The 18,812-nt window shown below is 39.0% G+C and overlaps 1 protein-coding gene across 3 annotated transcripts in view; it reads left to right on the top strand.

Annotated features, from left to right (window-relative positions):
* Window positions 1-18,782, top strand: part of LOC147111743 (TBC1 domain family member 8-like) — a 102,473-nt gene extending 83,691 nt beyond the window's left edge. For 2 of the 3 annotated variants that reach the window (XM_085998938.1, XM_085998937.1), the window contains exons 10-20: window positions 2,182-2,396; window positions 3,016-3,133; window positions 5,268-5,553; window positions 5,677-5,803; window positions 8,218-8,316; window positions 9,970-10,038; window positions 10,995-11,235; window positions 11,415-11,480; window positions 13,888-13,977; window positions 16,543-16,640; window positions 18,210-18,782. In XM_085998938.1, coding sequence (XP_085855064.1) covers window positions 2,182-2,396; window positions 3,016-3,133; window positions 5,268-5,553; window positions 5,677-5,803; window positions 8,218-8,316; window positions 9,970-10,038; window positions 10,995-11,235; window positions 11,415-11,480; window positions 13,888-13,977; window positions 16,543-16,640; window positions 18,210-18,632 — 1,832 coding nt within the window. In that variant the 3' untranslated portion in view covers window positions 18,633-18,782. The remainder of the gene's footprint in view (window positions 1-2,181; window positions 2,397-3,015; window positions 3,134-5,267; window positions 5,554-5,676; window positions 5,804-8,217; window positions 8,317-9,969; window positions 10,039-10,994; window positions 11,236-11,414; window positions 11,481-13,887; window positions 13,978-16,542; window positions 16,641-18,209) is intronic. The other variant, XM_085998939.1, reaches the window with a different exon arrangement.
* Window positions 18,783-18,812: the final 30 nt, after the last annotated feature.

The raw sequence follows: 18,812 nt of genomic DNA, 5'->3' as shown, positions 1-18,812 counted from the left end.
CATCATATCTATGCCAGCTGTTTGCTAGAGCAATCCAAAAATAATCCCAGTGCAAAATTGCACATAGCACACTAACTGTGGCCTACGCGGTGCCCCTACTTATAAAACCCAACATGCTGTTGGCTTTTTTGTGGCCTTAGTTACTGGCATTTGCACTTTCAGGGAATCATGTACTTGAATCTTGGTCTTCTTCATTCATATACACCCTTCAGCATCTTTGCACTTGATTGTATACCCCCATTCCTTGTTTCTCCTCCCAAAATAAATTACCACACACCTGTATCCATATTAAATTGCACCTTCCACTCATCTGCCCATTCCACTAAACTGTCTCTTCCTGAAATCTTTTAGTCTCCTGTGTTTGCCAAACCCCCAACTTTTGTGTTAATAAATTTTGAGACTTGAGATCCCGATACCCAAGTCTCAAACCGCTATACATACCAAGAACAAAGTGGAGCCAGCACTGTTTCCAGCGTACGCCACTTCTAACCCTTCTCCAATCTGAGCAGCACCTCCGAACTCCTTGTTTACTGTCCATCAACCAACTTTCTATCCATGCTGCTATATTTTGTCTTCTACCATATGGCTGAATTTTTAGAACCAGCCTCTTGAGACACCTAATTGAACACCACCTGAAAATCCATATACAGTACTATTCAATCAGTGACCTTTTTAAAAAAAAAAAACTGTTAAATTTGTCAAACATGACTTGCCTTTAACAAATTTATACCGAATGTCCTTGATAAACCCAAGTATTTCTAAATGCTTACTAATTTTATGTTGAATTACAGATTTTAAGAATTTGCTGACGCTAGATTAACTGACCTATGGTTAACTGGTTTATCTTTCTCTCCATTTTTGAAGGAAGGTATTATATGTCCTATTGGCAAAATTTGCATATTTAAGGAGGGCTGACAAATTGTGGCAGAGCCCCTGCTATCTCCTCTGACTTCTTTCAACAGCCTAAAGCACGTTATCGGGGCCTAGTGACTTGTTAACTTTGAGTTCTAATTTTTCTTAGAATCAATTCCTTTTCTGCAGTTGTCTTTAATAATTATTCCATATCATCCTCCTCCAGTACACCTGCATTCTCATTTCCACTCATTTGTAAAAACAAATGTGACATTTTTATTTTATTTACTATCTCTGCCATACCTCCCTCCTTTCAGCTATGGATGGTCCTGCTGTTTAACTTTTTTCTTTTTTCTATGCTTATAAAAACCTTTTTTTATATTATCTGCTATCAGTTTTTCATATTGCCTTTAGGCCTTCCAATCTTCTACTTCACCTCCTCACGACACTATATTCCTCATGACTTTCTTTAGTATTCGCCCTAATTGTATCTCATGCCTCCATTTTAAGCTTGTTTAGTTTTAATCTCTCTCTATCCATGGAATTCTACCCTTTGATGCATCCCCTTTTCACCTCGTAGGAATATATTTATTTTGTACTCCATTAATTCCATATTTGAAGATTTCCCACTGCTGATCTGTCGACCTGTTAATTAACTTCTGTCCAGATGGACGACTGTATCTCTCTGAATTTTGCTTTTACCAGTCCAGCATGTTTATCTTTTGATTCTTCATTATCCTTTTCTGTTCTTCCATTGAACTTAACTGTGTTGTGGTTGCTGTCTCTCCCGCTCTCACGTCAGTTATTTAACCCACTCTATTTCCCAGAACGAAATGGAGTAATGCTTCAATCCTTATTGGATTAGGAACATACTGATCTCGAAAGCAGTCCTGGATGCAATCTTAAAAATCATTCCCCACTTTGACCACATGCATTAACTTTATTCCAGTCTATCTTGGGATAGTTAACACTAGAAATTGCTATGATTATCCTGATTTTAAACAAATCTAATCACTTTACGGGCAGTTTGCTGAACTTATTTAGAAAAGCTTCATTGTCCTAATATTACCAGCAGGTAATATACCAATATTTTTGTACTTCTGTAATATACCAATATTTTTGTACTTCTGTTACTGTATGCATGAAGATGCTTACAATATGTAAAATCTGCATATGCCATAAATTTGTACTGCTGTATGAAATGCTAGTTTTATTCCAATCAGTTCATAGTTAAATAAAGTTACATCGTACATGGACAAATGTAAGAAAGCTGGTAAAGTAAAACATGTTTTCATGTATATAAACACACTGTCAAACTTCTATCTACAGATGCTGTGACTGATTTAGCTGCACATCCTGATTACTATGCTAATCTAGTGGATGAATCGATGGGCAGATGTTGCATGGCAACTGAGGAGATTGAACGTGATCTGCATCGTTCACTGCCTGAGCACCCAGCATTTCAGAGTGACACTGGCATTGCAGCATTAAGGAGAGTACTGACAGCATACGCATACAGAAACCCTAAAATAGGCTATTGCCAGGTAAAAACTGTTGATATTTAATAAAAGAAAATAATTGTGAATACCAAACACCATTTATTAGCTTGACAAGATAATTAGAATATGGTGGAAATAAACTAAACCTGTACAAAAATAGATTTCAACCAATTTCTTTTTTAAAACTTGCAATATTAGTTTTAAAAATCCTTTACATTAGATTTTATCAACAAATTATTTCAAACATGGTTTATGAGGGGGTCGTGGTACATAAGATGGATAGGGTTGCCTTTTAATCAAAACAATGTATTTATAATGTATGAAACTAGTTGTACAGTTTAAAAAAAAAAGTAATTGTTTGCTTTTCTTAAATTAATAAGCCATCAAATCACCCAGCCCATTTTAATGTTTGCTTGTGTTGTATGAAGTGAGTGTAGAACTGCCGCATCAGAGCAATTTACTGATGCATGACAGACTTTACCATATGGAGAGAGGCTGAGCATGCGGCAGATAAGTTTGTCTTAGCTTGGCAGTGCAGCTTTCTTCTACTGAATGTCCATTATCTTCAATAATAAAACTTCATTAAAATGCCACTTGGTTCTTTATAGCACCAGATTGCTACTATGCCTCTAAATTACATCTTTTCTTTTCTCTATGCCCACAGTCTATGAATATTCTGACCTCTGTGTTACTACTGTATGCCAAGGAAGAAGAAGCCTTTTGGCTACTAGTTGCTGTCTGTGAGAGAATGCTCCCAGATTACTTCAACCGCAGAGTTATTGGTAAATGTTTGTTTCACAATGATCAACTTTAAATTTAAAAATATATTCAAATGTTTGGTCTGTTGTCTTTGAACTTCTCTACTCCTGCAATCCAAAGCTGCATTTGCCCCATGACTTTAGTTTGGTTAAAGTCACTATTTAATTGTGGCGAGGGGAGAATGTTGGGCTACTGTTTTATTTGAAATAGTTTGCAGCAACACTTGTATTTGTCCCATGCAGAACATTCTGCTGTGGCTGTTTAGATTTACTCTTGGAGACCAGCATTGGAGGTCGTCTTGCTCGAATTCTAAATTCATATTTATGTTTAGAGTGATTTAATCAATGAGCTCATGGAAACCACAGTGACTTAAAAATCTTAGTGAAAGTAACATTTCAGTAAAGAAAATAAACAAGATTGTACTACATTTGGCAAAATAAAATGACTTGTCTTCTGTACCTGTCCTGCAAAAAATCCTGTATTCAGTCTGCAGCTGATGAATGACATTCACATCTATTGAAATCTATAACAAAATATTTTTTTACATCAACACACACTTCCTGGCCACATTTTCCATTATAAATTCCTGTATCTACATTTATAATGGAAACTGCCTACGTAAACTTGTCACAATGTAATTGCACCTTCCTGCCAGTGGTGCCTTCGTTTTGCATCTTCCAGCTCTTCAGCCTGTATTGCAGAGAAACATCTGTGCTCCAACCAACTGTACTTTTCTACATTCTAAATTGCTGTCAGTTTTGCTATTGAACTATAAAGAATATCAAATCAAAGCATTATATACAACTAGGGACAAAATGGGAACTAAATTACGACTGCGGTCGCTAGTCCAGTTATCTCCGGCCCTCTAATCCCACTTCATCATCAAAAACGCTAGTCAATTTTCCTGTGGTATTTTTGAGTTGTGTACATATTGCCATTGCCCCATCAAAATTCATTATTCTTGTATCCTTACACCTGCCACCCTAGTCTAGCAACTAGTATGTATGTTTTATTTAAATATAGAACTCTTCCTCTAAGATTGTATTTTGTTCAAGTTCAATGAATAGTACCTTGTTTGAGGAATTGTTTGGTGTTGGAATGAATGTAATTTTATTAAAGCTTGCAAGGCTGTGGTCTACCAGTATCACTGCTATTTGTAAACCACCTTCCGTTGCAATCCAGAGTTCCTGTACACCATTAAAACACCAAATGATTATAATAATCTAGCCCCTCTAAGTAGTAGAAACAACAACTTGTATTTATATAGCGCCTTTAATGTAGTAAAACGTCCCAGTTGACACTGAGCCACATGAGATATTCGGGAAGATGACCAAAAGCTTGGTCAAAGAGGTAGGTTTTAAGGAGCATCGCAAAGGAGGAAAGTGGGGTGGAGAGGCAGAGGGGTTTAGGCATGCGAATTCCAGAGCTTGGGGCCTAGGCAACAGAAGACACGGCCACCAATGGTTGAGCGATTTTATAATCAGGGATGCTCAAGAGGGCAGAATTAGAGGAGCGCAGATATCTTGGGGGTGGGGGTGGCGGTTGTAGGGCTGGAGGAGATTACAGAGCTAGGGAGGGGCGAGGCCATGGAGGGATTTGAAAACCAGGATGAGAATTTTGAAATCGAGGCATTGCTTAACCGGGAGCCAATGTAGGTCAGCGAGCACAGGGGAGATGGCCAAATGCCTCTGAGCCAAAAAGATGTATGCCTTCGAGATTGCCAGCCACTAATTTGCCTCAGATGGATAGTTTTAATTGCTTATTGATTGGCTGGTGGATGAAGTGTCACATTGAGAGGAGATAAGCCAGCTTAACCCACTTTGTTCCTCTTGCTAGCTGGTCACAGAGCAGCATTGATCTCCCTCTGCTGCCTGGCATCTAAAAAGGTAGATGGATAATTCTGGAATCTTACTGTTCACATGCATCATGATGGGCCACATGTTCTGTCAATAGAATTGAATGACGCACTGGACTGTTAGTATACTGTTAATTTCAAGAAGCTTCATAAAAATGTAGGGAACACAACTTCAAGAGCCCATCCTAGTTTTTGTCACAGCATGTTTCCTAGTGTAGATAGACTGAAAAGTTAGAAGCAATGAACTATCAATCATGCTTTCCTACTGTGTCATTCACCTTGCCTTATCCCATGTTTTCCAGGTGCACAGGTAGATCAAGCTGTGTTTGAAGAACTTATAAAAGAGCATTTACCAGAGCTGGCTGAACATGTGACAGACTTGTCTTGTTTGGCATCCATTTCCCTCTCCTGGTTCCTGACCCTGTTCCTTAGTATTTTACCCCTTGAGAGTGCATTAAATGTTGTTGACTGTTTCTTCTATGATGGAATAAAGGTGATCTTCCAGGTGGGCTTGGCTATACTAGACGCCAACACACAAGAGCTGTGTAGCTGCACAGATGACGGACAAGTCTTGATAATCCTTAGCAGGTGTAGTGGATTTGTTGTTCTTAAACTGTAATGTAGATTTTTGTTTTAATTTTGAAAATTAAAAGAAAATACAATGCTGGAACACAAATTAATTCATAAAATAAAACTAATCTCTTCTTGCAGGTTTCTTGATCATATCACAAACAAAGAGAGTCCTTTGCCCCAAATTGCTCAGCAACATGTCTTTAGTGATGATAAAGAGCCTGTTCAGCAAGTGGAAATATCTGATCTAATAAGAGACTCGTATGAGGTGAACGGTCTGTTGTGTTTTGTAATTGTGTAATAAGCTCCGGGGATCTGCAATATTTAATAAACCACAGTGAAATGATGTTTCAAGGAATAATGGCGGAACTGTTTGAGGCGACTTAGCCAAGTATACTCTTCCAAGTACAGTTTTCCTTACCCTTTCATTAATTTAATAAAAAAATAATTAATGCAGTGAGTGACATTGGGGTAGTACAAGAGAGAGCGTAGTCTAGGCTAAACATACATGAAGTATTCACACCTGTGAAGACATTTAGTAACTACACAATGGGCTGGAATTTGTGGTGGGTAATAACTGAACTAACAGTGTTCGCCGTTATTATCCCTTTGAAACTGACCGCAACTTCAGGATGTAGCACATGCTAATCTAAACACAGAAATCCTGAAGCTGCAGTCAGTCGATCGCTGCTCCGACACTGGTTTCGCTGTGTGCACTCCCCCAGAGCCAGCAATCAGTGAAACTGACGAAAACTGGGCTTTTCCGTAGTAATGTCGCCATTAAATACCCCACAAATGTTAGGCCTTGTTGGATAAGGTGTAACTGGGGTTTTAAGAGCGTATTGACTGCTAAACAAACGTTATGGCCCTGAAAAACTAATTTTAATTTTGTGGAGTGTCAAATGTCTCCATTATGATAAAAATTACAATTTTTAAGAAACTTAAAATATATATTAAAAAGTTTGTTCATATTTATTTCGGGTTTATCCTATCCCCATTTGAAAACCTCAATCTTTATTTTGCGCTCTAACATTTTTAAAAAGTTGGGATAAAAGCAGGTTCTCATTTCCTGCTTCCCTGTGAAAATTCTGCAATGTGATTGGCTGCTGAGACAGCTTGTTGACGTCACAGTGGATCGCATTAGGGATTCCCCATTATACTGCACTGAAATCATTTGCACGTCAAAAAAGGCAAACTACTTGCTATCGAGATCGTGAGATCTGTGCGGGCAGCTTTGTTCGGGGCCAGCGGTGAAAGCCTTTGCTTCACCGCTGACCGCAAATTCCGGGGCAACAAGTTTGATTTTTTAGCTCTTTTTGTGCTCAAGGTGAAGGATAATACTGGGAAATGGAGCCCTTCCCATTTCAGGCATCCAGTGATCATGCCATCCAGATGCAGAGTAACATGCCACCGGTCCAACCTCAAAAGAACATTCCTTACTTCATCGTTGTGATATTTTTTCTGTTTCCCACATCCTTTGGTGACCTTTGAGTGAAATTGCTAATTAGTGCCAATAAGGAGCTGGATTCAGATTACCCAAACTCCTTTCACAACGGACTATTCTAACCAGCTCTCATGTTCATCCAGGCTGAATTTGAATCCAAGTTCCAGAGGTGAAAGGCCCGTGTCTAACCCACTGTAGAATCCAATTCCCCATATGTTGATTCCACATTCGTTTGTGTAAAGTTTGTTTACCTGTAATACACTATTTAGAGTATGAAAATATTGCATTTTACCGGAGGGCTAATTCGTGGTAACAGCCAGATTCCAGCCAAAATGCACTGTGGTGAAAGGATAATACAAGCATATACCAATATGTGATGGCACTTTTTTGGTTTATAAATTGAACCTACTACAGCAGGTAGTTAGTATCACCAATTGAATTTGTGCTATCATTAGATGTTGGTTATGTACTGGATCACTTGTTGAATCTATTCTTTTAGAATGGCTATCATTTTACATCCTTTATTTATGTAGTACATTTCTGTACAAATATGGAGATCAAATTTTAATTGCAGAATGCTTATTTGAAGGCTGGGATCCCAGCAGTAGCTAAGTGCATATAAGATATGTGGAACACCAACACTGGTGAATGATGTGTGTATTCTTTTTCTCGCTTCTTTCACCCTTCCCAGTATTTTGTGTGGAAGTTCAAGCCCATCAGGCAACCACTTCCTGGGGGAATGTTCTTGGTTACGTTAGTATTCCACGACGAGTGCTAACAACACCCTCGGATTAGTTGAATGTGTGTCTGCTTTTTCTATCATCTTGGGACGGTATCTTGTTACAGTGGGTCTTGGGGGATTAAAAAAAAAAAAATTAACATTAGTTTTTATTTTTGCTGTATTTTAACATTAACTTTATTAGAGAATCCTTAACAAACTACAATAAATATTGCCGGTATCTTAACAGCTGAGCACTAAAACAGCACCGAATATGTCTCTGAATTTGACGTTTTGTTTTCCTGATCCTGTTGAACCGGGTAGCTCAGTTGGTGGCTGATGAACGTGGGCCCAGGAGCGTTTGATTTAGCGCAGAGTGGATTTAGGCAGCAGACCGAGTGTATGTCTGACCTCTGCAGCTTCTCTTTCTTTTTATTTCCCACTCTCCCCATCTGTCTCGACCGTACAACATTGTAATGCATGTTAAGTTCTTTAAAATCTGTTTTTGTTGCACATTCAGAAATTTGGAGATCTTCATGTAGGACAAATCGAGCAAAGGCGTTGCAGACACAGAATACGAGTGTTGCAGAACTTGGAGGATACCACAAAACAAAATGTGGTAAGTTTACATGACCAATTAGTGCAATTTAAAGAAAAAACAACCAATTTTTTTAATGGATTGCATCAGTAACAATAGCTGTTTAATATATCAATCATGCAAATAATTATTAAGTATATATTTCCATACATTAAATTATTTCATGAAATAACAGCTAATTTCAATGGTGTCTAAAGCAAAATTGCTTAAATTGGGTAGTCACCCTTCTGCTGTTCCTGATTAAAGTACGGTGTGTATTGTCATACGTAGCTGTTAATCTAATTGATTTTATGTAAAATTACATTTTTCTTCCTACCAAAAAAAAATCTCACCTCGCAGAAAGGTGCATTAAAGATGGTAACCAAAATGTTAACTTAGTAATTTTAACAGGTTTACTTCTCAAGCCAATTTCTACATAATTTTATTTCTAGATGGAAGAAGCTATCAAATCCACTTAAATTTAAGTGGTATCGCTGCACCTTATTGAGTGTTGACGATTTAGTTGCAGTGCAGTGTATGCTGTTGAAGGAAGATATTTCACTCTTATTCTCACGTGTTCAAAACTAGAGAGCCCAGCAACTAACTTTTAGATTTTAAAGTTTCACATTCTAATATGCTATGTACTGCATACTGTGTTGCAAACTCTCATCCAATTTTGAAATAATGTAATCGAGATTGTAATTCACAATATTGTTATGTACTAATGGCATTGTCTTTCCTGCCTAGGTTCACATGTGCATGTATAGACATTGCCACTAATCATACAGCCAAGGAAATATCAATGTAACCTATAAGTCAGTGCCATTAGTAAATTGCATAGCAGTTCAGTTCAATATGTTATGGAGCTTTAAACAAAATGTCAAACAGATTGTGACCTCAGAATTATTAATATTGATAAGTGGCCTAAATATAAAGTTGTCTTTAAATAATTGTGGCGTGCTGCAACTTTAATAATGGGCTTTAGTAGCAGACTGATCGTTTTGTTTTCATTCACCCTTCCTAACTCTATTACTGATACTGGGGGAAAATAACCACTAACCAGTGTCCTGTCACTCCTGTGACACAGAACATTGAAATATACATGTGCTGCATAATAGTGCAGTCCATTTGAAGATTCTAATGATGACTATGCGTAATAGTCAAACTACCAGGTAAAAGGGTATCTTTATTGATGGGATGCAGTAGAGCTGCTAATATGTTTATAAGCAAAATAGCTTATTCATAGCAGAAATTCGGTGCAACAGAAATGAATGGATATTGAGAAGGAAGGATCACAGTACATGAATCAAGCTAGTTTTTGTTAAATTTAAGAGGACTTTTCAGTATTGCAGGCAAGCAGATTTGAGGTTCAGGTATGTGCACTTAAATCTGCCAAACATTCACGATTGATCACTGTTTCCATCCCCGATAAACCTAGTCTCCCTGGATCATGTAAACAAATACTCTGATATTGTCAGAACACAAAGAAAAGCTTAAGAACAGATGTACAAAGTGGTGAATAATAGAACTAAACAAAGTAAAGACTAAAAGGATTAGAACAAAACAATTGAAAGGATTGAGCCTTTTGAGTTTTGTAAACAGTCTGAAAGTTCCTCATTGATTTGCAAGTTGCTTAGTTTCTCAGGCAAAGGAAGGTCATGGGGCTAATTAAATATTTTTTTCATAATTTTGCAGCTCAGAGTTGTGGCACCAGATGTTTCATTTAGTACTGAAGGTCTTGGAGACCTCTACGACCTATTTAAGGTGAGTTTGTTGACTAGCACTTTCATGTTCTATTAAGTGTAGCTTTGTAATGTGTTTTTTGAGTTTTAAAATGTTGGAGACAAACTAAACATAGGGTTGTTGGTGTGAAATTAGTTAAATTGCAAAATAATCTAAATCTAAAGCCTTTCAAGAGGAAAATGTAAGCCCTGATGTTAGTAATGAGTTTGAGGTTCCAGAGAAATAGTTTTGGATTTTTTGTGGATTTTCTCCACAGTGAATAACCATTTAGCACTCTGAACCAGAGATTTCACTTTTGATCTCTGGTTTTGTGAGAGCTGGCAATTTCAAGTGGCTCACCATATACTTTCAGTTCTGAATATTAATGTGTCCTTTCCCAAACCCCAATGGTCATAATCCTGTATTGGCACTTTTAAAATAAAATTTGGTGACATTTTCTCCACATGCGTACTGACCCAGGTGAAGTGAGTGGGTAGTATCCCTGCTGCCAGTCCCTCTGCCAATGATGCTTTGTTACTAACTAGAAAGAGACTCCTTACATGTGCACATGTATTTGGCTTTTTGATTGCTCCCATGATGGTATTGCTGAACAGGTGACATTGCATCTCAAAGTTGTCACCAGGAATCTGGTAGAGTGTAATGGTGGATGTTGTACTCCACTGGCTGCTGTTGCAAGTGAAAATAAGTGTAGATGTTAGGTTGGTTGGATTGGATTTACCGGACAGGTTATTTGACTGCAATGAGCAATGCAAACTCAGAGTTCCACTTGGAAAATGGCCACTTAGTTCCACATTCACTGCCCACCCTCCTGTCAGGATGTGAATTGGCAAGAGAAAGAAATCACATTGCAAAATTTAGAATTGAACAGTTTGTAAGAATGTGTTTTATCCTCTTGTTCTGTGTAAAATTTAAACCCCTTTTAAATGCAGAGTAAACATTAATATTTACCTTTTTTTAAAAAAAAAAAAAAAAAATAGAGAGAGCATCTTTTAAGTTGTTACTGGGGTGGAAATGGTTCAGCAGCACTACATCATGATCCCAGCCTCCCATACCTGGAACAATACAGAATAAATAGTTTCCAGTTCAACAGCCTCTTCTGTCTTCTGAGTCCTTGGACATGGGGTGCACATACTGATATTCTAGCCCAGAGGACATTCCGAGTGTTGGATGAAAATGCAGATTCTCTAATTGACTTCAAAGAATTGGTCAGTTGTTTAGGTAGGTAACTACTTTTCCATCTCTCTAATGCAGAATTAATTAATGCAGATAAGTATGCACTGTTTACTACAAATCTTGATATAATTTGTGCTATTTACGAAATATTGCTTTCAGTTGGCAGTATGGAACATAGAGAAAAGTGGGGCTTGGTTGAATAATTGTTCTATTTTTATATATAGATATAATGTACTACGGAGACTTCAGTGAAAAACTCAGATTGTTGTACAGGCTGCATATTCCACCAGGTAAAGCAATCCTTAAATAAAGGTTAGAAAAAGAAGCGTATTCTATTGAAGGTGTTAAATCTATAGCCGTGCAGTTAGTGAATTTCTTTTAGGATTCAAATTTTACACTGATTTTGTGCTATATGTACTACATTAATGAGACCTGGGCTTTAAACTCATTTATGCTTGCAATGTTGTATTAGTTTGTAAATATACCAGTATAGCTGATTGTATCTCATCCTCCAGCCTCTGTAAACTTCAGCTCATCCAAAACTTTGCCGCCTGTATCTTATTCTGCACGGTTTCACTCACCAATCACCCTCTCCTTGTTGACCTACATTGACTCCCAGTCCAACGACTCATTTAAAATTCTTATCCTCATGCTAAAATCCTTTCAAGGCTTCACCTGTCCTTATCCCTGTATCTTCATCCAGCCATGCAATGGCCACCCCCTGCCCCCAAACTCTCCATTCTGGCCTCGTGAAACCCTCCTCATCCCCTCACCCAACCATGGGCAAGTGTGCTTTCTGCTGCCTAGGCTTATGCTCTTGGGGAATTCACTCCCTAAATCCACCTGCTTCCTTAAAACCCCTCTTTTTTGACCAAGCTTTTGGTCACCACTCCTAATATCTTCTCTGTTAGCTTGACATCGATTTAAAAAAAAAAAAAAAAAAAAAATTAACTCTTCTTGAAACACCTTGGGATATTTTGCTACACTACGTGCGCTATATAAATACAAGCTATGTGGGTCAGTAAGCCATGAGAAGAGCACGGAGTCTGCAAAGATATAGATAGACTAAGTGAGTGGGCAGTAAGGTGGCAGATGGAGTATAATGTAGGGAAATGTGAGGTTATTCACTTTGGTAGGAAGAATAGAAAAACAGAATATTTTTTAAATGACAAGAAACTTTCAAATGTTGATGTTCAGAGAGATTTGGGTGTCCTTGTGCAAGAAACACAGAAAGCTAGCATACAGGTACAACAACCAATAAGGAAGGCAAACGGCATGTTGGCCTTTATTGCAAGGCGATTGGAGTATAAGAGTAAGGAAGTCTTGCTACAATTGTACAGGGCCTTGGTGAGACCACACCTGGAGTACCGTGCACAGTTTTGGTCTCCTTATCTAAGGAAGGATATACTTGCCTTGGAGGCAGCGCAACAAAGGTTCACTAGATTGATTCCTGGGATGAGAGATTGTGTAGAATGGGCCTATACTCTCTGGAGTTTAGGCCTATACTCTCTGGAGTTTAGAAGAATGAGAGGTGATCTCATTGAAACATACAAGATTCTGAAGGGGATTGACAGGGTAGATGCTGAGAGGTTGTTTCCCCTGTCTGGAGTATCTAGAACTAGGGGGCATAGTCTGAGGGTAAGGGGTAGGCCATTTAAGGCTGAGATGAGGAGGAATTTCTTCATTCAGAGGGTTGTGAATCTTAACATTCACAGCCCTCTGGGGCAGAGAATTCCAGAGTCTTTGAGTATATTCACGGCTGAGATAGATAGATTTTTGGACTCTAGGGGAAATCAAGGGATATAGAGATCGGGCGGGAAAGTGGAGTTGAGCTCGATGATCAGCCATGATATTGAATGGTGGAGCAGGCTCGAGGGGCTGTCTGGCCTACTCCTGCTCCTATTTCTTATGTAAGCTATTCTTGTAAGCCAACACTAGGAAATCTGCTGGCAAGATGGTATTTAAAAACTTACTGCTTTGTACAACATTAAAGCTCCTAAATTACTTTTACAGAAGCAATAAATCCTACAATATCAGTTAATTGATAAGTATATTATTTATCTTGGGGAGAGGGGAAATTATATAAGATGTTACATCTCTGCAATCTAGTTGCATGTGCTTGAGTTAATATAGCTTGTACAACAAAGACTTTTTCCTTGGTGAGGCGTGGGTGGGTAGGATACTGCCTTCCTTCCTCCCTCGCCCTCCTGATTTGCTTTGCAGATGGTTTGATCTATGATAGCAATGAAAGAATGCCGTGTAACTCCTTGGCTACTCTGGCATATTCACTGGTGAAAAGCTGCTGCTAACAATGTCTACAGCGACATTTTAGGAAATAGCAACATGTATATTTTTTCTGTTACTTCAGTAATTCTCTCTGGCATACATAAGGGAAAAAATCAGTTGATGGAAATTAATTATTTGAGTTAATGATCCCCTCAATACCTCATGAAGGCAGTGAGACTACTGGATATGATCCCAAGGCAGCAGGAGGGTACTCAACCATGGAAACCCAACCAAACCTAATTCTGTCCTGATGGGAGTGGTGTTATGACAAATGTATCAAAATCCAAATATGAATTTCATAAAGCCTTCTGCAGATGTGTTTATCGTTTACTTGGATGTGCAACATTGTTTTTGATAGAAGTGATGTGAGCTGTTTGATTATTGAAATTTATTGCTGCTTTGTTTTTCTAGCCTGCAGTGATGACGACACAGACAATCTATCTCCTCTGAGGACTACCTTCATCTCAAGTGTACAACCTGATTACTTCAGCAAATCAAATGGCAAGTACATATTTATTCCCTAAATTTATTTTTGATGTGCCATCGGAACAGTTGTCCAAAGTTGCAAAGCTATTAAATCAAAATATTACTTCCGAACTCAAGTTTACTGGTCGAAATAGTTTGTCAATACTTTCCAAAACCTAATCCTATAAATTCTTCCTTAAAGCAACGACTTTTATTTATATACTACTCCTGTAGAGAAAGTTTCAGAAGGACACCCACAGGAGAAAAAGATAAAGGAAAAATGGTTTAGAAAAGCAGATTCAAGGTTTTAAGATCACTTTTGAAAGCAGGACAAGGGGTGGTTTGAGAACAGGAGCACAACAACTTGCATTTTATATGTTGCTTTAACATAGAAAAGGTCCCAAGGCATTTCAGAAATGTTGGGGAAAAATAAACATCAAGCCAGAGATATTTGAGGGGTGACCAAAGATTAGTCAGAGGTACGCCTGAAATTTCCGTGGCAGTTCTCCAGTGGGATATCGGCAGAACCGCTTTCATGCTGAAACTTGGGAGAACCCCATGGAAATTCAGGGCTGTGATTCTAGGGATGTTCATAGAGGACAGAAATGGAGGGGTATGGGAGGGGAATACTGCAGAAGGCTCAATGGGACAGCTGCTAATGCTAGGCAAAGAGATGGGATGATGCAAAAGAGGTCGAAGTCAGGAATGGAGTTGCAGGGCTGGAGGTTACGGAGGTAAGATAGGGCAAGGCTACAATGGAATATAAAGACAAGTTCAGGAATTTTAAATTTGAGACATTGGTACACCAGGAACCATTTGTGAGCATGGATGTTAGGCAAATAGGACTTGGTGCAGCATGGGATATCAGCAGCAGTTTTGGTTGAGCTGGAATTTGTTTGGGGATAGGTTGGCAAAGGAGAGCATTGGAGTAATCAAGTCATGAATTGGGGTTCAGCAGAAGGGTTAAGGGCAGGGGTGGTGGTGGGCTGAGTTACAGAACTGAAACTAGGCAATCTGGAGAAAAATGGGAAAGATTTGCATTTATATAGGGGAGTCTCATGACCTTGGGATGTCTGAAAAGCATGTTACAGCCAATTAAGTACTGGGTACTGTAGGAAACATAGCAGTCAATGTGTGGTCCCACAAATAGCAATGAGATAATGACCAGATAATCTGTTTGTGATGTTGATTCGGGCATAAATATTGGCTAGGACACCAGAGAGAACTCCTGCTCTCCTTCAAAATAGTGCCATGGGATCTTTTATGTCCACCTGAGGGGGCCTCTATTTAACGTCTCATCCAAAAGACAGTACCTCCGACACTGCAGCACTCCTTCGGTACTGCACTGCCTAGATTTTGTGCTCCAGGTTCTGGAGTGCAATTTGAACCCACTGCCTTCTATTGAGTCACAGCTAACACCCAGGATATGAGAGGTGGCAACTCTGCTTCAGCTCCAGCTCAAAACAGGGTTCAGGTTGTGAATAGTCTGATTAAGCCTAGACAGTGGACGGGGAGGTTTATGGGATCAATGACGAGGGTACAAAGTCTGTGGCAGGAGCTGAAGGCACTGGCAGTCTTCCTAGGTTTTGCTGGAAGTTAAAACTTCTCCGAGACTGGATGTCAGACAAGCAGTCTGACAGTACAGAGGCTGGGAGGAATTGAGAGGTACATCTGGGGGCATTGGTATACATGTGGAAATTACGTCGCTGAGGGGAGCATGTAGTTGCAGAAGAGGGTTCAAAGATGTATCCTTGAAGGGTCTCCAGAGATGAAAAACCATTTCTGCAGATGCACTGGCTACAATTGGATAGGTAAGATTGAAACCAAGTGACTGCAGACCTGAGATGGGCAATGGTGAGGTGTTTTGAGGACGATGGTGTGGTCAACCATGTCAAAGGCTGCAAAAAAGGTCAAGGAAGATGAGAAGGATAATGCACCATGGCAGTTACAGAGCATGTTGTTTACAATTCTGGTGCAGCCAGGTGCTGTGGGTAGATTGGAACTGGATTGGAGGGATTCAAACTGAGTTGCAGGAGAGATGCAGTGGAGCAAAGGAGACTGGGATTATTTTTACTCTCCAGGATAATCCTAGTAGCTAACAGGTTTGGCCTGTTAAAGCTCAATTTAGTGAAGCTTTATCTTGCAGTGAATGACTAAGGCATTGGGCACCAGGTTCGCTCATCTGTAATGTTAAGGAATATCAAGGGGTTTTGCCAAGGATCAGAGTATTAAACGGAGAAGTGAAGGAGTTGTTACTGTTCAATAAATATTTTGTATGGTTGGGGTTGCGTGTTTGCACAATAAACCTAAAATCAGATAAAACCTATGCTTGTGGCATAATGTATATAATCAGTTATTTTTACAGTAATCTTTGTGGGCTGGTGCCTGCTAAAATAACATTTGTATCATGTGAATAACCAAGTCTAGAGTGTTGTCTTGGCTTTAAAACAATTTTGAAATAACCAATTATATAAAAGTGGTGAGGTCAGTTAATCAGCGTGAAGGTAGGATCCCAACAATCTACATCAATTTGCTTGCATTAAAATATAGTACTGTGTATAGACATACTGCCTAATTAAACGCAAGCTTTATTCTCAAAAGGCGAAGCAATTAATTACCAACACCAATTGAAAAAAATGCTGGAAGATTTGGTTAAGAGAAAAAAGGAAGTCACAAAAGATCTTTCACTGATGAATCAGGTACATTTTTCATGACTTGTGAATTTTTTAAAAAACATCGCATCGTAAAGGAAAATACCTCAGCAAAGTAATGAAATGTAAAATTTTTTCATATGGGCAACTTTGAATTTAGCAGTTCATTTTCCAGTCCCAGAAGAAATACTTTCAACTAGGGGCAGGGAGGGATGTTAAAGAAATAACCATCCAAGATTCCCACTGGGTTTGAAAAAACTGGGAAGCAATTAAGATGGCTCCCTCTAATTTTTTTTTGGGTGCATGGCCCCTTTAAATTTCCACGGTAAAGTCAGCGAGCTGCCTGCGCGGGACCTCTGCGCAGCTGAACAGGAACGTTGGTTGAAAATCCTAGTGTCTTTAGTTTGCACCCAGACTTTTAAGTTCCATCCATTCCATTAGCTGGGGAGAGACAGCAACAGGAGTAGGCCATTTAGCACAAGCCTATTCTGCCAATTAGATGATGACTGATCTGTATCTTAACTCCATTTCCCACCTTTGTTCCAAATCCCTTAATACCCCCTTTTGAAATTTTGCATTGATCTAGCCTGAACACCTTTTTGGGTGGGTGGGGGAAGAGAGAGTTCTTGACTTTACCACTCACCTGCCTAGCTCTAATTTTAAGGTTATGTCCCCTTATTCTGGACTCCCCTACCAGAAGAAATAGTTTCTATCAAATGCTTTAATATCTCAATTAGGTCACCCTGTAATCTTCAGTACTCAAAGGGATACAAGTGTAGTTTATGCGACCTGTCCTCATAATTTAACCCCGGTATCATTCTGGTGAATCTACACTGCACCCACTCCATGGACAATGTCTTTCCTGAGTTTGTGCCCAGAACTGAACACTACTCCAAATGCAATCTAACCAGTTTGATACAACTGTAGCATAACTTCCACCCCTTTGTATTCCAGCCCAACATTCCATTAGCCTCTGATTATTTTTGTACCTATCCATTATGGACCCTGATATCTCTGCTTTCCAATTCCTAGCTTCCCACCATCTAGAAAATACACTGATCTGTATCTTGGGTCCATCTGCCAGTTTTGCCCATCAATGTCCCCATTGCAATATACTTTCTGCTCCTATCTACACACCTTACAGGAAACTTGTACTTGCTACTATTCAGCTGTTGCCTGGATGATTAGACAAGATCTAACATTTGCAACTGTAAAACACTGCTGAAACTGGTGGAAAGGTATCAGTTTCAGTAATTGCAATTGCCACATCAGGCCAGTTCCCTGCATACAGCATTGGTGTAAAATTATTATACGAGGCTTCAACTAATGTAGTTAGTAACTGAACACTCCTGCTATCTTCAGAGCCAAAGACTTGAACATTTTTTCCTGTCCCCCCACCACTCCTAAATGGGCTGTTGCTGCTAGAAGTTTCATTCATGGTGAAATGATATGCAGCCCATGTTTCTAAGTTGCATATTATTGGAAAAATTAAGACTAGCTCTAATTTCCATCAATGGGAATGCTCAGGTTTTATGCACTCGGTCTATTCAGCTGTATGGAATTTGGTGGCATACTTTATAAAAGTTCATTTCTGAAGCTAAATTTAATCTCATGCAGAGAGAGTTCATCCTGTTTTGCAAGACATTATACAGTATGTTTCGAGAAGACCCCGAAGAGAACAATCTTTACCAAGCTATTGCTACAGTCACTACTCTTCTACTTCAGATTGGGGAAGTAGGACAAAGAATACGTAGTTCAGGCAGCATGTCTGAACTGCCTAGTGCGAGTTCTAAAGAATCTGAGGTGCTAACACCTACAGATGCAGTGTTTGAAGAAGTGGATATAGGCCTGAAGAACAATCATCCACCATCACAGCCTGGAGAGGATGACTGGAGTGTGTCTTTTGAGCAAATTTTGGCTTCCCTACTGACTGAACAATGTCTGGTGAACTTTTTTGAGAAGTCGGTAGCTATAAATAGTAAACTCCTCCAAGCTAAAGCAAATCAGTATCAACAGAGAATTAATCTTACAATCCACTAGCCTTTTGGATTTTTGTGTGTTTCAGCGCTGGCAGTTGAAACCTTTAAGTTTTACTGTAAACAAAAACCTGTGCTGTCCTAATTGTGTTTGGGTGCAATGTCAAGTTTACAGATTGTATTGTGCACTTTTGAATAAATTCATTTTTGTATACTTCAGCTGTATGTGACTTCAATTTTACAG

Source organism: Somniosus microcephalus, chromosome 10 (genome assembly GCF_052327205.1).
Source record: "Somniosus microcephalus isolate GS21.2 chromosome 10, FLI_Smic_1.0, whole genome shotgun sequence".
NCBI classification, from domain to species: domain Eukaryota; kingdom Metazoa; phylum Chordata; class Chondrichthyes; order Squaliformes; family Somniosidae; genus Somniosus; species Somniosus microcephalus.
Note: the sequence above shows the minus strand (reverse complement) of the source record. Positions and strands in the feature narration are given on the sequence as shown.